Source organism: Carcharhinus amblyrhynchos, chromosome 22, assembly GCF_965287045.1.
Source record: "Carcharhinus amblyrhynchos chromosome 22, sCarAmb.v2.hapA, whole genome shotgun sequence".
Lineage (NCBI taxonomy): Eukaryota > Metazoa > Chordata > Chondrichthyes > Carcharhiniformes > Carcharhinidae > Carcharhinus > Carcharhinus amblyrhynchos.
In genome coordinates this window covers 44,772,777-44,791,764 of record NC_137345.1, presented here as the reverse complement: position 1 = coordinate 44,791,764, position 18,988 = coordinate 44,772,777, and the positions used below count along the sequence as shown (strand labels likewise).

At 41.1% G+C, this 18,988-nt stretch overlaps 1 protein-coding gene across 2 annotated transcripts in view; it reads right to left on the bottom strand.

Moving 5' to 3' along the window:
• The window catches only part of LOC145357105 (polyglutamylase complex subunit TTLL1), a 35,397-nt gene extending 16,614 nt beyond the window's left edge, over positions 1-18,783 (bottom strand). For both annotated transcript variants that reach the window (XM_080210227.1, XM_080210228.1), the window contains exons 1-3: positions 18,508-18,783; positions 14,280-14,488; positions 5,693-5,873 (exon numbers count right to left, since the gene is read on the bottom strand). In XM_080210227.1, the coding sequence (XP_080066353.1) occupies positions 5,693-5,873; positions 14,280-14,488; positions 18,508-18,620 (503 nt within the window). In that variant the 5' untranslated portion in view covers positions 18,621-18,783. The remainder of the gene's footprint in view (positions 1-5,692; positions 5,874-14,279; positions 14,489-18,507) is intronic.
• Between the last annotated feature and the right edge of the window lie 205 nt (positions 18,784-18,988).

Below are 18,988 nucleotides of genomic sequence, written 5' to 3'. Positions count from 1 at the left end.
GTAGACTCCTCCGAATGTTCCTTGGAAGTCCAGTTTCAGAATGAAGAGTTGACAGAACCTACAATGGTGAACTAAATCTTTTAAGGTTCCAGGCAGCAGCTAGTCCAGAGAACCCTTTCACTAATTCATTGTCAGAAGGACTATTTGAAAGAAAGTTGCAGTTAAAACCTAATCCCTGACTTGGAGTCTCAATATGTGGCCTCTCGAGCTTGCCAAAGAAAACAAAAAGCAAAACATTAAAAATCCTGGGAAGATTGCCATTGACCAGCTCAGAAAACAGCAAGAATAATTTGAATTTGGCCACCTTGTTACTCAGCGAAGCAAACCACTGAATATATGAAGTCGGCAATTGATCAAGGCAGCCATGGTTGAAAAAGATTTTTTTAAACAAGTATGCCATTTTGCTGAGCCACCAAAACAGGCAAGCATAGGAAATCCCTTTGTTTCTGAGTGAATGGTGAAGAATGAGTAATTGCGCTGTTTGTATTAATGACAGCAATATTCAGTCAAGTGGGAGAGGAGCATTTGCAACATTTAAAGAGGAACTGTTTGATCTACAGAGAGAAGCTAATTTAGTTGTAAACACGGCTAAAAGTGAATTTACAAAAATGGAAGTTACATATTTAGGTCACACAGTTGGACGTGGACAAGTGATCCCACAAGATGCAAAATTAAAAGCTATTATGTAATTCCCAGTGCCTACAACAGGAAGTTTTGCAATTTCTAGGCATGAATGGATTTTAGCAGAAGTTTGTGCCAAATTTTAGCAGTGCAGTTGACTGAATTATTATAAAACAGAAATATTCCAATAGATGCAGGAGTATCAGAATGAATTCAACAGCTTGAAAGCGACACTAACTACCATATCTGTTCTAGCAGCACTCAATTATACAAAACAGTTTAAGTTATCTATTGATGCCAGTATTGTGGGTGTTGGTGCTGTGATGAACTAGGAATTGAAACACCATTCAGGTGTTTCTTACGGAAATTGAATGCATATCAGAAGAAATATTCATTCATTGGAAAAGAGAAATTTGGGATAAATCTTCAGGTTGCACTCACGGGCATGTCCAGGGTGCATGGGGTACTTAATTATGCTGGCATATATTTGTGTATATTTTCATGTAATAGTTTTGTGCGTACAGATAAATATAGTATGTAAAATGGGTTGAGAAAAAAGGTCTTTTGGAATTATGATGGTTCATTTTTCCATGACGTTAGAGGTGCAAAGAAAGAGGGCATTATTTTAGTATTTTTGCAGTTTATTGTGTTATTCTGTGAAGCAGACTTGTTGGAAGGGTGTGTATACATAATTTAATTAAGTTGGGGACTGGCTGTCATCAAGGGTCCAGGTGTGAAAGACAAGCACTTGAAGTTGACCCTTCTATAAGTAAATAAGACAGTGGTGGAAATTTGTATTAGGAGATAAAGGAGAATTTGGATTTTTAATTGTTAAATTTCAAAGTGATGTAAAAGGAGTTTACAACTTTGAAAAGGTCATAAAATAAGAGAGGCAAGATTATAAAATTTTATTTTATTCAAGGGCGGGTAATAGGGGAAAGTGTAAAAGATTTTTATATTCTGGGAAAGGTAAGTCGAATAGTATATATAAAAAAAGAGGTTAGGAGCTGTATTTGGTGAAGGGGGAGTGGGGGGGGGTGGTGACAATCATTTAAGATCTCCTGGAGTGTGTTCTGTGCTGGGCCAGAACTGTGAAGAAGCTAAGTGAGTTTCCAGCCAATCCAGAAAAGTGGCCTTGTCTTTTCCAGAAAGCAGGGTTTTATTTTATTGTTTTTTTTTTAAGAATTTCCACAAGAGAGTAGGAGGGGAAGTGACACTCTGTGATACGTCTCCCCTTCAACAACTGTAGATTTGCCTTGTGGTATTACCAGACATGGGTTTGTTGCCTTAAGGTGTGTTTATTGTGAGGCTAACCAAGTGGAAATCTTTTTGGAAAAAATAGTCTTATAAAACATTTCAACTCTGTAAATACAATGTTTAAGTTTTCTTTTTTTAATAAATGTCCTAATTTACTATTTCCAAACATTTTACTGGAATTTGTGGCTTCTGACTTCAGTACTCATGGCAAAAATGCAAGAAAAGCATTGTGACAGCTTGCCAAGATTTCCTTTGGAATTTGCTTTGCACAGTTCTTATCCACTTGCCAGATCATAACACTGGAAAAGAGGAAATAATCAATAGTCTGGCTGGAAGTATGAAACAAGTGAGAATTAAGGCTCCATTGTGGAAATGTGAATGAATCTCCTCTCTGGGATATCCCACATGGCACAAGAAGAAACAAGGGGATGAATAGAATGTTCATCCGCCCAATGAGAAACAAGTTAGAGTAACTGCAACCACTTATCAACACAACAATTAAACTGACAACATGGTTCAGCAGGAAAGAGCAGAAGAAAACAGACCAATCTCCAAGCAAACAGAAAGTGTCAGCAACAACAGAGCCTACTGAACTGTCAATGCGATTTAGAAGAGTTATAAAGCCTACAGATCACCTGAACCTTTAAATTCAAGGTCTTGAAGGGGAGGGGGCGGGGGGGATAAAGTAGCAATAACATTAGCACTATTACAATGTAATAATAGCAATAATGTAGTCATGACAATGTAAACGAATGAGACTGTAAACAATTTAAAACATGAAGTAAAACTAGTATAACTCCATTTATATTGGATAAAGATTTGAGGGGGAAGCATAGTACAAGGATTTGGCGTATACAGGGTTAATGAGGGACTGAGTATAGTACTGCGTGTAGTATAGTACTGAGTATAGTACTATACTGTAGTATAGTACTGAGTATAGTATAGCGTGGATAGAGGATTGGCTGTCAGATAGGAGGTAGAGAGTGGGGGTCAATGGGTGCTATTCGGATTGGCGGTTGGTGACTAGTGGAGTGCCCCAGGGGTCGGTGCTGGGGCCTCAGCTATTTACCACTTATACAGATGATCTGGAGGAGGGAACCCAGTGTATGGTGTCGAAATTTGCTGATGACACCAAGATTGGTGGAACGGCAAATTGCGCGGAGGGTCTGCAGAAGGATCTAGATAGGCTGGGCGAATGGGCCAGGAAATGGCAAATGGAATTTAATGTTGACAAATGTGAGGTTGTCCACTTTGGTAGGAATAATGGTAGGAAGGGCTATTACTTACATGGTGAAAAAAAGCAGCAGGCGGCGGTGCAGAGGGACCTCGGGGTCCTTGTGCATGAGTCGCAAAAACCCAGCCTACAGGTGCAGCAGGTGGTCAGGAAGGCGAATGGGATGCTGGCCTTCATAGCGAGGGGGATTGAATATAAAAGTAGGGAGGTCTTGCTGCAGCTGTATAGGGCACTGGTGAGGCCGCAGCTGGAGTACTGTGTGCAGTTTTGGTCGCCGCACTTACGCAAGGATATTTTGGCCTTGGAGGGAGTGCAGAGGAGGTTTACTAGGCTGATTCCGGAGTTAAGGGGGTTGAGCTATGAGGAGAGGCTGGATAAACTAGGCTTGTGCTCGTTAGAGTTTAGAAGAATGAGGGGAGATCTCATTGAGACATACAAGATGATGAATGGGATGGATAGGATAGAGGTGGAGAGGCTCTTCCCACTCAGAAAGGACAGTAGGACTACAGGGCACAGCCTCAAGATAAAGGGGGGGCGGTTTAGAACGGAGTTGAGGAGGAACTTCTTCACTCAAAGGGTGGTGAATCTCTGGAATTCTCTGCCCGTTGAAGTGGTGGAGGCTGCCTCGCTAAATATTTTTAAGACGCGGGTTGATAGGCAAGGGGATTAAGGGTTATGGGGAGAGGGCGGGAATGTGGAACTGAGGCACGACAGATCAGCCATGATCTTATTGAATGGCGGGGCAGGCTTGAGGGGCTAGATGGCCTACTCCTGCTCCTATTTCTTATTTTATGTTCTTATGCCCACGGTGACATAGGAAGGTACATGACCCAGGTCCAGTAGTCAACGTGAAGGTAGTCTGTACCATTCACTATATATGTGTAAATTATTCTAGTAGTTAATAAAGACTTGTTTTTAATCTACTGAAGATTAAGACTTCTTTAAGTCACATTGTTGGGTAACCAACACTCTCCCAACACTTAAAATACCAAAGGATTAACTGGTAGTTGTGTAAAAAGATACATATACTGACAGACTGCTGAGAAAGGAGAAAAAATGTAGCCCTATTTAAGATTACAGTATGTGCTAATTCATACATTGCCATACAATAAAAATAATTCCAAACTGGGATCAATTTAGAGACTTCGACATCCATTTAATAATTTTTCATTTATCTCAGCTATTTTTCATTTCTTGGCCTCACTCGCTTGAAGGTAATTTCTCTCTATTTAAATAGAAATATGCCGCAGCACTGCAGAAACCCTGCATCATTTATTCTCCACGCTAAATGTTACCAATCTAACCCATATTGTTGGGCATGGTGAGGAATACTTTTTCACAGGTCACCCCAACTACCACCTCCCATTCATTGGTTTCATAGTAAAGAGCTGGAAGACGGCCATTTCATCAACCTACTGGCTAGAGATGAGGTTGTGACATAAAGAGATCCAAGAAGAAAAAAGCAAGGGAAATAATGAAAGTTAAGAAATTGCCTCCAGAAAAGAAAATGTCTTTGGTATATGCCATTTCCAGTAATGAATGATGCAACAGGATACTGAAAAAAGTAATAAAATCACCACTGTAAATACAAAAAAATTTATGCAAATTCATAAGTTCACATTTTAGAATGCAATGTACAGATTTTAAAATACAAGTACATGCAACTTCACGTCATGCAGTCGCACTTTCTGTATTGATTCATTTTAAATTAAATTCACTGACTTTTCATTTCAAACTTGGAATGTTTTTGTACCCAATTCAAATCCAGCACAAGTTTGTGACAATGAGAAAAAATAATCTGAATCAGGATTGAAAAATCAATTTCAAACATGCACTAATTAGACAAGAGGAAGTGGCTGGCACCCTTAGTGTTTGTTTTTATTCCACAAACTATTCTGCCTTTACTTTAGTGGTTTAAATATATTAAAAATTTTTTTACAGCACTTGTAATTCACTGGCAGTCATCTTATCCTTATCTACATTTTTAAGGTCAGGTGGCAGGAACAGCAGCAACAAGTAAACATCCCTCTGGGCTACTTCCAAGGCTGGTTACAGGCTAGCACTGGCAGAGACCTGGGATTAGATTGTGTGCCCATTTCAGGAGGAGCAGATAAGGCTGGTGTAACAATGTCACTGTGAAAAACCCCTCGTCTCCACACTCTGGCACCTGTTTGGACACACAGAGGAGGAATTTAGCTTGGCCAATGCACCTAACTAGTACTTCTTTTGGGCTGTAGAGGAAGCCCATGCAGACAAGGGGAGATCATGCAAACTCCACACAGAAAGTGACCCAAGCTGGGAATCGAACTCAGGTCCCTGGCACCGAGAGGCTGCATTGCTAACCATTGTGTCAGCTTGCCATCCCCAGCAGGATATGAAAGCTTTGAAATTAATTCCAGATTTTTTTGGTTCACCACATTTTTGACTTAACAATCAAAATTTTGTAGAAAGCTCAGATGATTAAATCCTTGAGCTTTGTAAACATGTTAACCAGTCCAATATCTACTTTTTTTGGATGCTGCTTAGTTCCTTCTTTTGGCAATAGCACCAGCGACAAATCAAAAACAAAGTCATTCTTACGTAGTAGTCCTGCTGTCACGTGACCACTTCTTAATTTGAGAAAGTTTATTGATGAGAAAAATTCCCTTCCCTTGAGCTTTTCCACATGGCTTCATTATCCATGTGCTAGTTGGGTTCTTCCGGAATTCCTCAACAAACAAATTATAATCTCCAGGAAGCATGAACGTAACCGGGATAAAATCTGAAAGATAATTATATCACATTGTTGAAAAGACTCAGAAATCCCAAAGTCTTCAGTTTTCCATCTGCCTCCAGTGTTTAGCATCTGTAGTCAAACCTCACTTTTCTTTGCAAGGTTCATCGGTTTAAAAAAATAAATTAAAACCATGGAAAAAATCCTTCTGTCACATCTACTAGCTAAATGGCTCCTTTGGCGCCTATTCTTAATTCCTCATTTCTCCTGCTTGGGTTTTGCCTCAGAATGTGATACACTTTGGGGCATTTAACTGTATTAAAGATGCTATATAAATATGTTATTGTTAAGAACGAGGAAAAAAGAGAAATAAAATCAAGATGATACACACTTCACAGATTCACATTTTACCAGCAGTTTTGCTCTTAAACACTTAGCAAAAGATAAATGAAATGTTGCAAGAACTGCAATCTCCACGCAACATTTAACATAAAAGGAGGAATATTTTGTCCCAAGATGAACACTTAAGGAAAAGGGGAGGGTTTTTTTTTGATTGGGTGTGTCCAAAATTGCACATTCAAGGCCTGATGTAGGTTGATAAAAAAAAATTTGACCAAACTAGCATGTTGTTCAGACAATTATTCAAAATAATGATTGTGATATAAAACACACAGGTACTTGCTGTGTGGAAAATTTTAAGGACTACTGTTGTGAAAAGGATGAGGGAATTTAACTCTCCATCTAATGCAGAATCATTTGATACATGTGTTAGGTATGACAACAGTTCCATTCTCCAACTTGAACATTACCACCCTTAAGACACATTTCTACTGTCACAGTAACAATTACCGCACCATTTTAAAAACAAGTAGCTGGAAGCCACTCAGATTCGTCCCATAACTTATATCTGGTGCAGCCAAGCAGACGTGGGTATAACACATCTTTTAAAGAAATACATTCACCTGAATTTCACTGTTTCAATTTAAAAAGGCAAGCAGTTTTAACACAATTACTGGAGTATAATTTTATGTATTTCTACATGTAATATTGAAGCCACTCCAATTCCTTATTTTGCTAATGTTCAGCAACAAATTATATAGCAGTCAATGTCCCAAATCATTTTATAGAGGCAAAATGGATCGCAGCAAAAGGTAGGAGGCATCCTAAAACGGTAAGTAAAAATTTTGGTTTCAAGTGGGATTCTGGAAGCAGGATGAGAAGTGCAAGACAGTGTGATTTCAAAAGAAAGTTCCAGTGATTAAAACTTAGAAAGCCAAAGGCTCTCCCAACACTGGGCAAATTAACAGAAATGGAGGTCACGTAGAGGAGATAAGAATTGATGAGCAAAGTTATGGCTCAAGTACAGAGCTGGAGGATGTTTCAGTAGTAACAAAGCACATTTTACAGAGAAATCTATCCTACAGACACAAGGGAAACAGACACCAACTCAAGCAAGAAAGAAATATTTGTGAATAGAAGCTTCAGAGAAGAATTGCTTTTTTAAAAAGGAGGATTAAAGAAAGGAAGAGTGGTGGCACGAGAATTTTAGTAAGAAAATTAAAGTGGGACCTAGGCTGCAGAAAACACAGCTGTAACAGGATGAAGGGCAGAGGAAAAGGGAAAAAGAGAGATTCAAAAGGAGTTAAAGACCAGAGCTTTTGCAAGGGTTTTGAGGGCTATAGGAGACTACAAAACAGGGGAGAGTGAAGAATTTAAATGCAAAGGTAAAAATTTGGAATTTGATGAACTGAGATTGGGAGCCACGGAATGGTAGAGGAACGGGGAAGCATGACTGGGTGTGTAAAGAATAGCAGCTCAAAATGCTGACTGAAGACCAGAAAGGAAAGAACTGCAGTACAGAGGCAAGGAAAGCACATCAAATGGTTCTGCTCTTCCCAGTATTTAGCTGGAGAAAGTTATATCCCATTTGAGACTGAATGGCAAGGGTTTGAAGCATGATTGAATAGGACACAGATTGATTCAAAGATAGGCAGGAATAAATCCAAAGATAGAGATTTCAGTGTCAACAGAAGAACGATTTTCAATTGTAGATAGGTCTGGCTTATTTTTGACTTTGTTGGATAAGCAGGGCAACTCGAAGACTGTTGCTTGAAATGAGGGTGGTGAAAACGTCAAAATGTGTGTCATTTGCATTCATATGGAAATGCACCCAATGCCTGCAGATAATGTTATTGACTAGATACATGTAAATGAAAAGGGAGTGGGGTGGCAGGGAGAGGTTCTCCTGAAGTAACATAAAAACATAAGAAATAGGAGCAGGAGTAGGCCATCTAGCCCCTCGAGCCTGCCCCGCCATTCAATAAGATCATGGCTGATCTGTCGTGGCTCAGTTCCACTTTCCCGCCCTCTCCCCATAACCCTTAATCCCCTCTCTTATCAAAAACCCATCAACCCGCGTCTTAAAAATATTTAGCGAGGCAGCCTCCACCACTTCAACGGGCAGAGAATTCCAGAGATTCACCACCCTTTGAGTGAAGAAGTTCTTCCTCAACTCCGTTCTAAACCGCCCCCCCTTTATCTTGAGGCTGTGCCCTCTAGTCCTACTGTCTTTTTTGAGCGGGAAGAGTCTCTCCACCTCTATCCTATCCATCCCATTCATCATCTTATACGTCTCAATGAGATCTCCCCTCATTCTTCTAAACTCTAATGAGTACAAGCCTAGTTTATTCAGCCTCTCCTCATAGCTCAACCCCCTCAACTCCGGTATCAGCCTAGTAAACCTCCTCTGCACTCCCTCCAAGGCCAAAATATCTTTGCGCAGGTGCTGCGCCCTAAACTGCACACAGTACTCCAGCTGCGGCCTCACCAATGACCTATACAGCTGCAGCAAGACCTCCCTACTTTTATATTCAATCCCCCTCGCTATGAAGGCCAGCATCCCATTCGCCTTCCTGACCACCTGCTGCACCTGCAAGCTGGGTTTTTGCGACTCATGCACAAGGACCCCGAGGTCCCTCTGCACCATCGCCTGCTGCAGTTTTTCACCACGTAAGTAATAATCCTTCCTACCATTATTCCTACCAAAGTGGACCACCTCACACTTGCCAACATTAAATTCCATTTGCCATTTCCTGGCCCATTCGCCCAGCCTATCTAGATCCTTCTGCAGACTCTCCACACCCTCCGCACAATTTGCCATTCCCCCAATCTTGGTGTCATCAGCAAATTTCGACACCCTACACTTGGTTCCCTCCTCCAGATCATCTATATAAATGGTAAAAAGCTGAGGCCCCAGCACCGACCCCTGGGGCACTCCACTAGTCACCATCCGCCAATCCGAATAGCACCCGTTGACCCCCACTCTCTGCCTCCTATTTGACAACCAATCCTCTATCCACGCTAACACCCTACCCCCAACTCCATGTCCCTCGACCTTCTGCAATAACCTCTTGTGAGGTACTTTGTCAAACGCCTTCTGAAAACCTAGAAAGACCACATCCACCGGCTCTCCTCTATCCGCCGCCCTAGACACATCCTCATAGAACTCCAGTAAATTTGTCAGGCACGACTTCCCTTTAATGAAACCGTGCTGTGTCTGCTCTATCAAGCAATTCCCTTCAAGATGCCTCGCAATTTCCTCCTTAATGACAGATTCTAACATTTTACCTACCACAGACGTTAAACTAACCGGCCTATAATTCCCCGCCTTTTGCCTGGCACCCTTCTTAAACAACGGCGTAACATTAGCCGTTTTCCAATCATCCGGCACTTCCCCGGAATCCAGCGACGTCTGGAAAATAACCACCAAGGCATCCACTATCACCTCCGCTATTTCTTTCAGAACCCTCGGATGCATTCCATCCGGTCCTGGGGACTTGTCCACAATCAGTCCCTCCAGTCTGTTGAGCACCGCCTCTCTAGTAACAGTAATGTCATTAAGACCCTCCAGTCCTACCACCTTTCCATCGCTAACACCCGGCAAATTATTCACGTCCTCCTCCGTGAAGACAGAAACAAAAAAGTTATTCAATACCTTAGCCATATCCCTATCCCCTACCACTAGGTCCCCTTTCTCATCCTCTAAAGGACCAACGTTCACCCTAGCCAGCCTCTTCCTTTTTATATATTTATAAAAACTCTTCTATCCTTTTTTATATTAAGCGCTAGCCCAGCTTCATAGTTTCTCCTACCCTTCTTTATCAACTTCTTTGTCAATCTTTGTTGACATTTAAACCTCTCCCAATCCTCTTCGCTACTCTAAATTCCTCCGCTTTTAATTTAACACTTTCCTTCACCTCCTTCGTTATCCACGGCTTATTACCTCTCCTCCTACTGTCCTTTTTGACCATCGGAATAAATTTCTGCTGAGCACCAAGAAAGATCTCCTTAAAGATCCTCCACTGCTCCTCAGCAGACCCTCCCTCCAACGCGCTCCCCCAGTCCACATTCGCCAATTCTTCTCTCATCCTACCGTACTCCCCTCTATTCAAACAAAGTACGCGTGTCCGGGAACCCACTTTCTCCTCCTCCATCTGCACCAGAAACTCCACCATACAATGATCACTCTCCCCAAGAGGATCCTTCACCGCAAGGTCCCTAATTCTACCCGCCTCATTACATAGCACCAGATCCAAGATAGCTCGCTCCCTCGTCGGCTCCAACACACACTGTTCCGGGAAACTATCCCGGCAGCATTCCAAGAACTCCTCCTCGAGCCCACCGCGTCCAACATGGGTCGACCAATCAATATGCAGATTGAAATCCCCCATAACTACGGCCGTCCCATTCCTGCACGCCGCACTTATTTGCGTGTTAACAGCCCGCCCCACCTCCAGATCATTACTCGGGGGCCTATAGACGACACCCACCAGCGTCTTCCCCCCTTTGCTGTTCCTAATCTCTACCCACAACGATTCCACGTTCTGCTCCTTGGCTCCAATATCATCCCTTGCTACCACCGTGATGCTATCCTTAATCAGCAGAGCTACGCCCCCCCCTTTGATACCACACTGGTGGTCAGATGAGGTGAAGATGGACCCAAGCAAAGATTTACACGGATAAATAATTTTAGGGTGTGAATAGGTGATCAATAGTATGTTCAGTTAAACAAATCAGCTTATAACTTCATTATTTCCATTCGCCATTTACCAATTTGGCACTCGGGCAGACATTTTCAGTACTGCCTGTTTTTTAGAAATGTATTCCTCATGATACGCAATTATAGCCTTAAGGAGAATGCATTACACTTAAAATAGGCGAGTGAAAATGCTAAATCTACAAACAAAGTTGTAAAGTTTTAAAAATTTAAAGTTTTAAAGTTTATTTATTACAAATAAGCTTACATTTGTCACAAGTAGGCTTTAATTTCACTGCAGTGTTTAATTTATGTTAAAATGCCCTAGAAGCAACACTCCGTCGCCTGTTCGGGTACATTGAGGGAGAATTTAGCATGGCCAATGCATCTAATCAACACGTCTCTTGGACTGTGGGAGGAAACCGGAGCATCCAGAGGAAACCCATGCAGACAGGGGGAACGTGCAGACTCTGTAGCTGGAGTCACCCAGCCAGGAATCGAACCTAGATCCCTGTGCTGTGAGGCAGCAGTGCTAAGCACTGTGCCACAGTTCAAGCATTTAGCTTTTTTTAAAATGTAGAATGGGTGGGCTGTCTTATGAGGAAAGATTGGACAGGCTAGGTTTGCAACTGCTGGAGTTCATAAGAGTAAGAGGTGGCTTGATTGAAATACATAAGATCTTGAGTAGTCTTGACAGAGTGGATGTGAAGAGGATGTTCCCTCTTGTGGGAGAATCTAGAGCCAGGTATCACCAAGGGAAGGTTGCCCATTTAAAACTGAGATCAGGTGATTTTTTTTAATGGGATGAGTCTTTGAAACTCTTTCCATCACCTTTTCAGGAAGAAAGTCTTTGAGTACTTTTAGAAGCAGAAGTGTATAGATTTTGAAAAGTGAGGTGGTGATAGGTTATTGGGGATAGGCAGGATGCAGATTTGAGGTTACCATCAGATCAGCCATGATCTTATTAAATGGTGGAGCAGGCTTGAGGGGCTGAATGGCCCATACCTACTCCTTGTTTTTATGTAAATTCACTTGTCCAATATGTGCCTATGAAAACAAAAATTGTGTTACATTGCACTACAACACAAGCTGGACTTCCTTGCCCTTTGCAATGTTGAGTTGGCCTTAATTGCCAACTGTAAGATGTTTGCACTATTACTGAAATATTACTTGAACATTCCCACCTTGCAAGCTCTGTAAAGCAATTTATTTTCCCAGCACAGCTTCTTTCTTGGAGTCTTTCCAAATAAATTAGAGCATTATTCCCCAGATCTTTCTTAAATGCACAATAAAGCATTATTTACTCATTATTTTCAGCAGGTCCATTGACTGAGATTTATTAGCATTGAGAAAAGAATCCTGCTATCAACTACAATACCCTTATGATCCGTCAACTCTTATGGAAAAGGGTAACTATCTCCACCTAAACTGATCAAACCCAGTCTAAAACCCTACTGTTCAGCATGACAATCTGAGGTTTCCCAAGGGCATGACATCAACTAACTAAACATAGAACAGGTGTCAAAACTGGAACATTTTAAAAAAACTCAGCACTACAACGGACAGCTTGTTGTGGAAGTTTCAACATCTATAAAGTTTGATACAATTTCAAAACTAGGATTTTCCTACGCTGAATGCGTGGTTTCTGGTAAAAATGTATCTTTTTTTCATTCATTCATGGAACATGGGTGTCACTGACTGGCCACCATCAATTGCCCATCCAGCTGAGAGTCAACAACATTGTTGTGGCTCTGGAGTCACATGTAGGCCAGACCAGGTAAGGATGGCAGATTTCGTTCCCTAAAAAGGCATTAGTGAACCAGATGGGTTTTTCTGACAATCGACAATGGTTTCTTGGTCATCAGATTCTTAACTCCAGATATTTTTTATTGAATTCAAAATCTACCTTCTGCCAAGGTAGGATTTGAACCGAGTCCCCAGGACATTAGCTGAGTTTCTGGATTAATAGTCCAGTGATAATACCACTAGGCCGTCACCTCCCCTATTCAAGCGAATTCAATGGCAATCAGAACTACTCTATTTTAAATCAACCGAGAGATACAATTATGAGATCAGCAAGTGTATCCAAGGTACACAACATGGTAAACAAACAATCCCTCATTTACATTTATTTTATCAGCTTATGTTTTGCTTCACTGAAAAAAATCTAAAACAGTTTGTTTAACCTTCTTGTGTAATTGGGTCTGAAAATGCTGAGTAATTTTGCAATGGCTGCTATGAACCACACACGTTTGTCATATAACCCGAGTAACCTGACTTGTGTCAGCTACTCAAGTTCATTGTTTCCAAAAAAACTTTGAATTGTTTTTGGCGATCTTTGAGTAAAGATTGAATTAAATGTATATAGTTACAACCTCACATGCCTTGCAAGATTCAAGTTGTCTAGACTAAAGCACTTGTCACCACCACCACCTGGTACATTGATTACAATGCAGCAGTAAATGATGTGGCAATGCAGACATACACATACGTGACAATATAACAATAAAAACTTGGGGAGTGGATTCACCGGGATCTCTGCAGGAAGGCCTGGCAAAGATTATAATTGCTGTGTTTGAGGCATGATGCTCCAGTCTCCTGCCACTGGACGGGATTTGGTGCAATCATGTTCATGCTCCATTACCTTTAACTAGCCTTCTGACTGATAAAGTGGATCAATTACCCACCAGCCAAGAGCTTTATTTGTTTCTCTTTTCCTTCATGGTTGAATGTATTTGTTCTTGACTGCAATGTTTATAAACTTTCTGCCTTTGCTGACAGGTTGGATCAATTACCCACAGCCATGAGGTTTTAATTCTTCTTATTTTAAACAATGTTTAGAAAGCACCCTCATGTTTGTAATGAAGGGGTCAGGTGTGTTGACCCATTCTTTCAGTGGTGTTTTGGGGGTGGAGGATGTCCCTCTATAGAAGGGTTGGCATGTCCGTAGTGGCAGGCAGGGGTCTGTAATATCTCATTTCTTCCAAGTGTAGAGAGGAAAACAGACAGATTGTGAATCAATCTTTCATTTTATCTACACCAGCTTTGTGACCAACTGGTAAGCTTAAATAATCACAGGTTAATCAGCTTCTCAAAATAGTTAGTATTTGATTTGTTTTTAATTGGAAGGTCACAGTCGTTAGGTTAACAACGAATAAAGCTTGAGGAAGTTTTTTGGAGCTTTGTTTTTTAACTAAACTATAGAGACTTACGTATGTTGGCTAAAAATTTCAATATGAATAACATTAGTGCAGGATAACACGTAGGGAAGTTGAAACAATAATAATGACTATATTAAACTAATGTAAAAAAAAGAGGATACTAAAATAAACTGGATGACAGCCATATTTATTTATTGGCTGGTGTTCACACCCATCTGAATAAATTCCTGTTATCACATTTAAGGTTTCTGCACTTACCTAGATGAACATATTTCCCACTGTCATCTTTCTCCACAAGTGGGCTTGCCTCCCTCTCCAGCTCTCGCCGATAGCGCTTGATATTCTTTACCATGAGGTCCTTCCGTGTCAGCTCATAATGGTTTGGAAAATGGTTCACAATTTGGTCATCATTCAGACGGTAGCCATTTTCAATGCTGAAAACATTTCGAATTGTCTGTACACTCATCCTAAGAGAATAGATGTGCAACGGTAGCTATTACATTAGCTTTAAATATACAAATTTCAGGACATTTACATGAATATAAAATCCTTCCTGTTACTAATACATTCTTTCTTCATACTTTAACAATACATTCCTTCCTATCCCACTCCTCTTGCTTTGATCTCTCTGCCACATAACTCCAGTTGAGAGGCCTTGTTAGCAATGGGTTAACAGACCTTCCAATTAAATCCTAATTTGATGTCAATTATTCAACAGAAGTCACTGATATATAAAGGGGCCACAGATGGCATTATTGGTTGGTGGAGAATTGTATGTGGAGTTGGATCAAAGAAATAAAAGGTATTTTATGAAGAAGTAGAACTTGTGTCCTCTTTACTCTACTGAGGCTCAAACAGGCCTTTACCAAAGTTGCTCACCAATGACTAGCAAACCATGAAAATGTGTACTTCACCTGTGTGAAAAATTCTCCATTGAGAACAGAGTTACTGTTACACAGCGTTTATTTAAGATTATGAATTTGTTCACTTTTTTTTACTGCATCCAATTTTAACAAAACAAATTAACACAATTTTTCCAAATATTAATAAATTCCTTTGGCATTTCTATTTAGGCTCATTAATTTTAAAAAAGTCATTCCTATCCAAGAATTTGAGGAATGTTTTCTTTCCCTTTAAAGAATCTTGACTAGATAGTAGTAAACCTGCTTGCACCCTTCTTACAACAATTACTTCCATCTATATAGCTTCTGTAGCATTCCTTGGAAGTTTTACTCTGCTATCAGACAAAATTTGGTACTGAGTTATATCAGGAGATATTAGGACTGATAGCCAAAATCTTGGCCAAAAAGAGGTGGGCTTTAAGGAGCATCTTAAAAGAGGAAAGTAGTAAAATGGAAACTCCAGAATTTAGGGCTAAAATAACCAAAGACGCAACTACCAATCATACAACTACTAAAACTGAGGATGTGAAAGAAACCATAACTGGTGGCGATCAGAGATCTAAGGTTTGTAGGACTGGAAAAGGGTGGATTTAGATTTAGTGATGAGGACAACTATTTTAAGAATGAGCCATTTCTGGACTGGCAGCCAATGTAACTCATCAAGGACATGTATGGTGGGTAAACAGGACTGGCTCAACAAGTGTCTTGGATCATTCTAAAAACAATAATGGAGGATGGAAGATGAGAGGCCATCCAGGAGTGGAATATTCAACAAACAAAGGCATGGATGAGACTTTCAGCAGCAGATCTGATAAAGGATGAAGTCAGGCAATGACACAGTTGGAAGTAATGACAGAGGTGGGTATGAGATTGGAAGTTCACCTCAGGTCAAATACAATATCAAGTTGTAAATAGTTTGTGTTAAGACTTAGATAAAAGCCAGGGGAGCAGTGGAATTGGTGGCTAGAAAACTGACTTTGCAGCGAGGATAGAACACAATGAGCGGGATTTTCTCATGGCGGGCGGGATAGGAAAATTCTGCCCAATGATTTTGGACAACAGGTAGTTGGAAGAAATTTCTGTTCATCCAATACTGGCTTTTTGACAAGCAGTGTGACAAATTAGAAATAATGTAGGTGCTGTGTTACAGTTCCATTGAATTGGCAGCACTCTACTACTATCACCACACATGTAGACAATGGGCTTTGCCAAGATTTGAAAGTAGTAGTTTCACTTTCCAAAACAAGTCACTTGATGGAATCAGGAGTCAAGATCAGGTAACTCAGCATTGACAAGGAACTGATTCTGGACTTTACTGGTCTGACACCTCTTATTTTCTATGTGTTGCTAAGTACCACAGTAAGCAGCGCATTTAAGCATTCCTACAAATATTTTACTGTACAATTCATTTCTTTTTGCTGTCTCCTTCATTAGTTACTTATACTCTTTCATGTCACTCCTTCCAACGTTAACTAGCTGAGTTCTACTTGCAAAGTCCATTGGAGTTTGACCCCTCACCAGCGTGTATGCAAAATAAAGCATTTAAAAAAAATCCATCACTGCAAAAACTGAAATATCTGTTCCTTTTTCATTTCTGTAAGTTACTGAAAAGCCATCCAAGCAGCGAAAAACTCAATGGAGCTGCAACTATCTGCATCCAGTTTCCGGGGCATCATACAGAATAGAAACAAACACATTATACAATGCCAATGATCCTCTTGTCTGTGGATGTGGTCACCAATCAAAACATGTAAACAAGGATGAGAAGAGTATCAAGGATAGGCTCCAGCGAATAAAGAGAAGCCACAACTCAAATGTTGTGGACACAATCACACAGATAAGTGTAGAATTAGACAAGGGCAGTTCCACTGTGCTACACGGTGAAAGAGTGGCCTTTGGAGAAGCCATGAACACTTCAAAGCCCAAAGAGAGGTTAAGGAGTAAACAGTGCAACATCATTAAAGTCATCAGGAGGAGAAGTTGGGAAGTTAGCAGTTAGATGGGAATAGACTCAGGTGACTCTCATGGACAAGTTGATCTTAGAAGGGTGAAGGAGAGAAATGAGAGAACACGAGTAAGCAACTGCAGAGAGAGATTCAAGGCTAGGGTAGAAGATGGGCGCTTGGAAAGAGGTTTAATTTGATAGGCAAGGAAGAGGGAGAGAAGCAGCAGAGACAACTAAATACAGAGGTTCAATCTTAGGAAGAAACATGTCCATGAGCTCTTTGTATGTTTTTGGAAGTGAAGGCCGATAGAAAAAGATTACTGAGATGGATGGAATTAGAGGAAAGAAGCCAGGGCTTATATTTTCCCTACAGGCAAGGGGCAAATCCAAGACTCGATTGGTGGAGCAGAATGAGATTTCCTGGAAGAGAAGTTCATTTAAAGATAACTCTTTTTTGTAAGCATTCTTCTTTTCCGTTTTCAAAAACATTGATCAAAGTGGCGAACATCCAGAATGGTAATTGTCATATGGGTAATGTTTAGAAATATGTTTAATTAAGTGAATTATCTTCCACACTGACTGCACTGCTTCATTCTTTCTGGTTGTATCACAGCTTGGTACGGCTCCGGCTTTGCCCAAGCCTGCAAGGAACTACAAAAGGTCATGAATGTAGCCCCATCCAACACACAAAACTAGCCTCCCGTCCATTGACTCTGTATGCACTTCCCGCTGCCTCGGCAAAGCAGCCAGCATAAAGAAGGACCCCACGCATCCCAGCATTCTCTCTTCCACTTTCTTCCTTCAGAAAAAAAAGGTACAAAAGTCTGAGGTCACGACTCAAGAACAGCTTCTTCCTGCTGCTGTCAGACTTTTGAATGGACTTGCCTTGCATTAAGTTGATCTTTCTCTAAATCCTAGCTATGACTGTAACACTACATTCTGCACTCTTGTTTCCTTCTCTATGAATGGTATGTTTTGTCTTTATAAGCAAGAAACAGTACTTTTCACTGTATGTTAATACATGTTACAATAATCAAACCAAAAAGCTTTGTTTTGAAGTCATCTCAGACCTCAAACATCTTCAGGTTTTGCATCAACGCCAGGTTGAAAACCTCGCACCAACGTTTAAGAATTATAGAATCTCTACAGTGCAGAAAGAGGCCATTCGGCCCATAGGGTCTGTACTGACCACAATTCCATCCAGGCCCTATTCCCATAACCCCATATATTTACTGTGCTAATCCCTCTGATACTAGGGGTCATTTAACATGGCCAACTTAACCCACACAAGTTTGGACTGTGAGGGGAAACTGGAGCACCCGGTGGAAACCCACACAGACACAGGGAGAATGTGCAAACGCCACACAGACAGTCACACGAGACCAGAATTGAACCTAGACCCTGGTGTTGTGTTAATACATTCTTAAATAGAAATAAATCGATCTAACACAGTGCTATACAGAGTATGAAGGTGGAATCCATCCTAACAGTGACCATGTTAAACACCCACAGAGGCAAATGGATGGTCCAGGGGACAGCTCTCCCATCAGATTAGCAGAAAATTCATTTTATAAAATCGCAAGACAAAATGATAAATAAATTACAATTTAATTAAAAGCAGCAGCTGCGCCTCACTCACCAGTAGAAGTTCCAGTCTTCATCAGTGGTTGTCTGAGACCAGCCCCTCTTCTCAAAATTATTCACAAGCACCGATTTCTCGATGTCTGTCGCCCATTTCACTCTCCCGGCCATAAGTTCAAAAAAGTGAGGAAAAATATGAGAGAGCCGGTTAATTAACAAGACACGGGATGTCAGCAGGCCGGCCCATAAAACAGGGCAATTTGACAACTCACCTCAGTCAGCCTGAGGAGAACGAGCTGCACGGCCGGCCCGCGCGCACCAACCGCCACCCTTTCCCTCGGTGGACTGCAGTCGCCAGGCATCCTGGGATTTGTAGTTTGTTGTTCCGGGCATCCTGCGATTTGTAGTTTATTGTTCCGGGCATCCTGGGATTTGTAGTTCCTCTCGCTGTCGGCGCCCAGTTTGACCTCCCGACGTATCCCGGGAGGCAGCGCGGAGATGCTTGCCATGGGAACCAGCCACCTGATTCAGTTCAGATG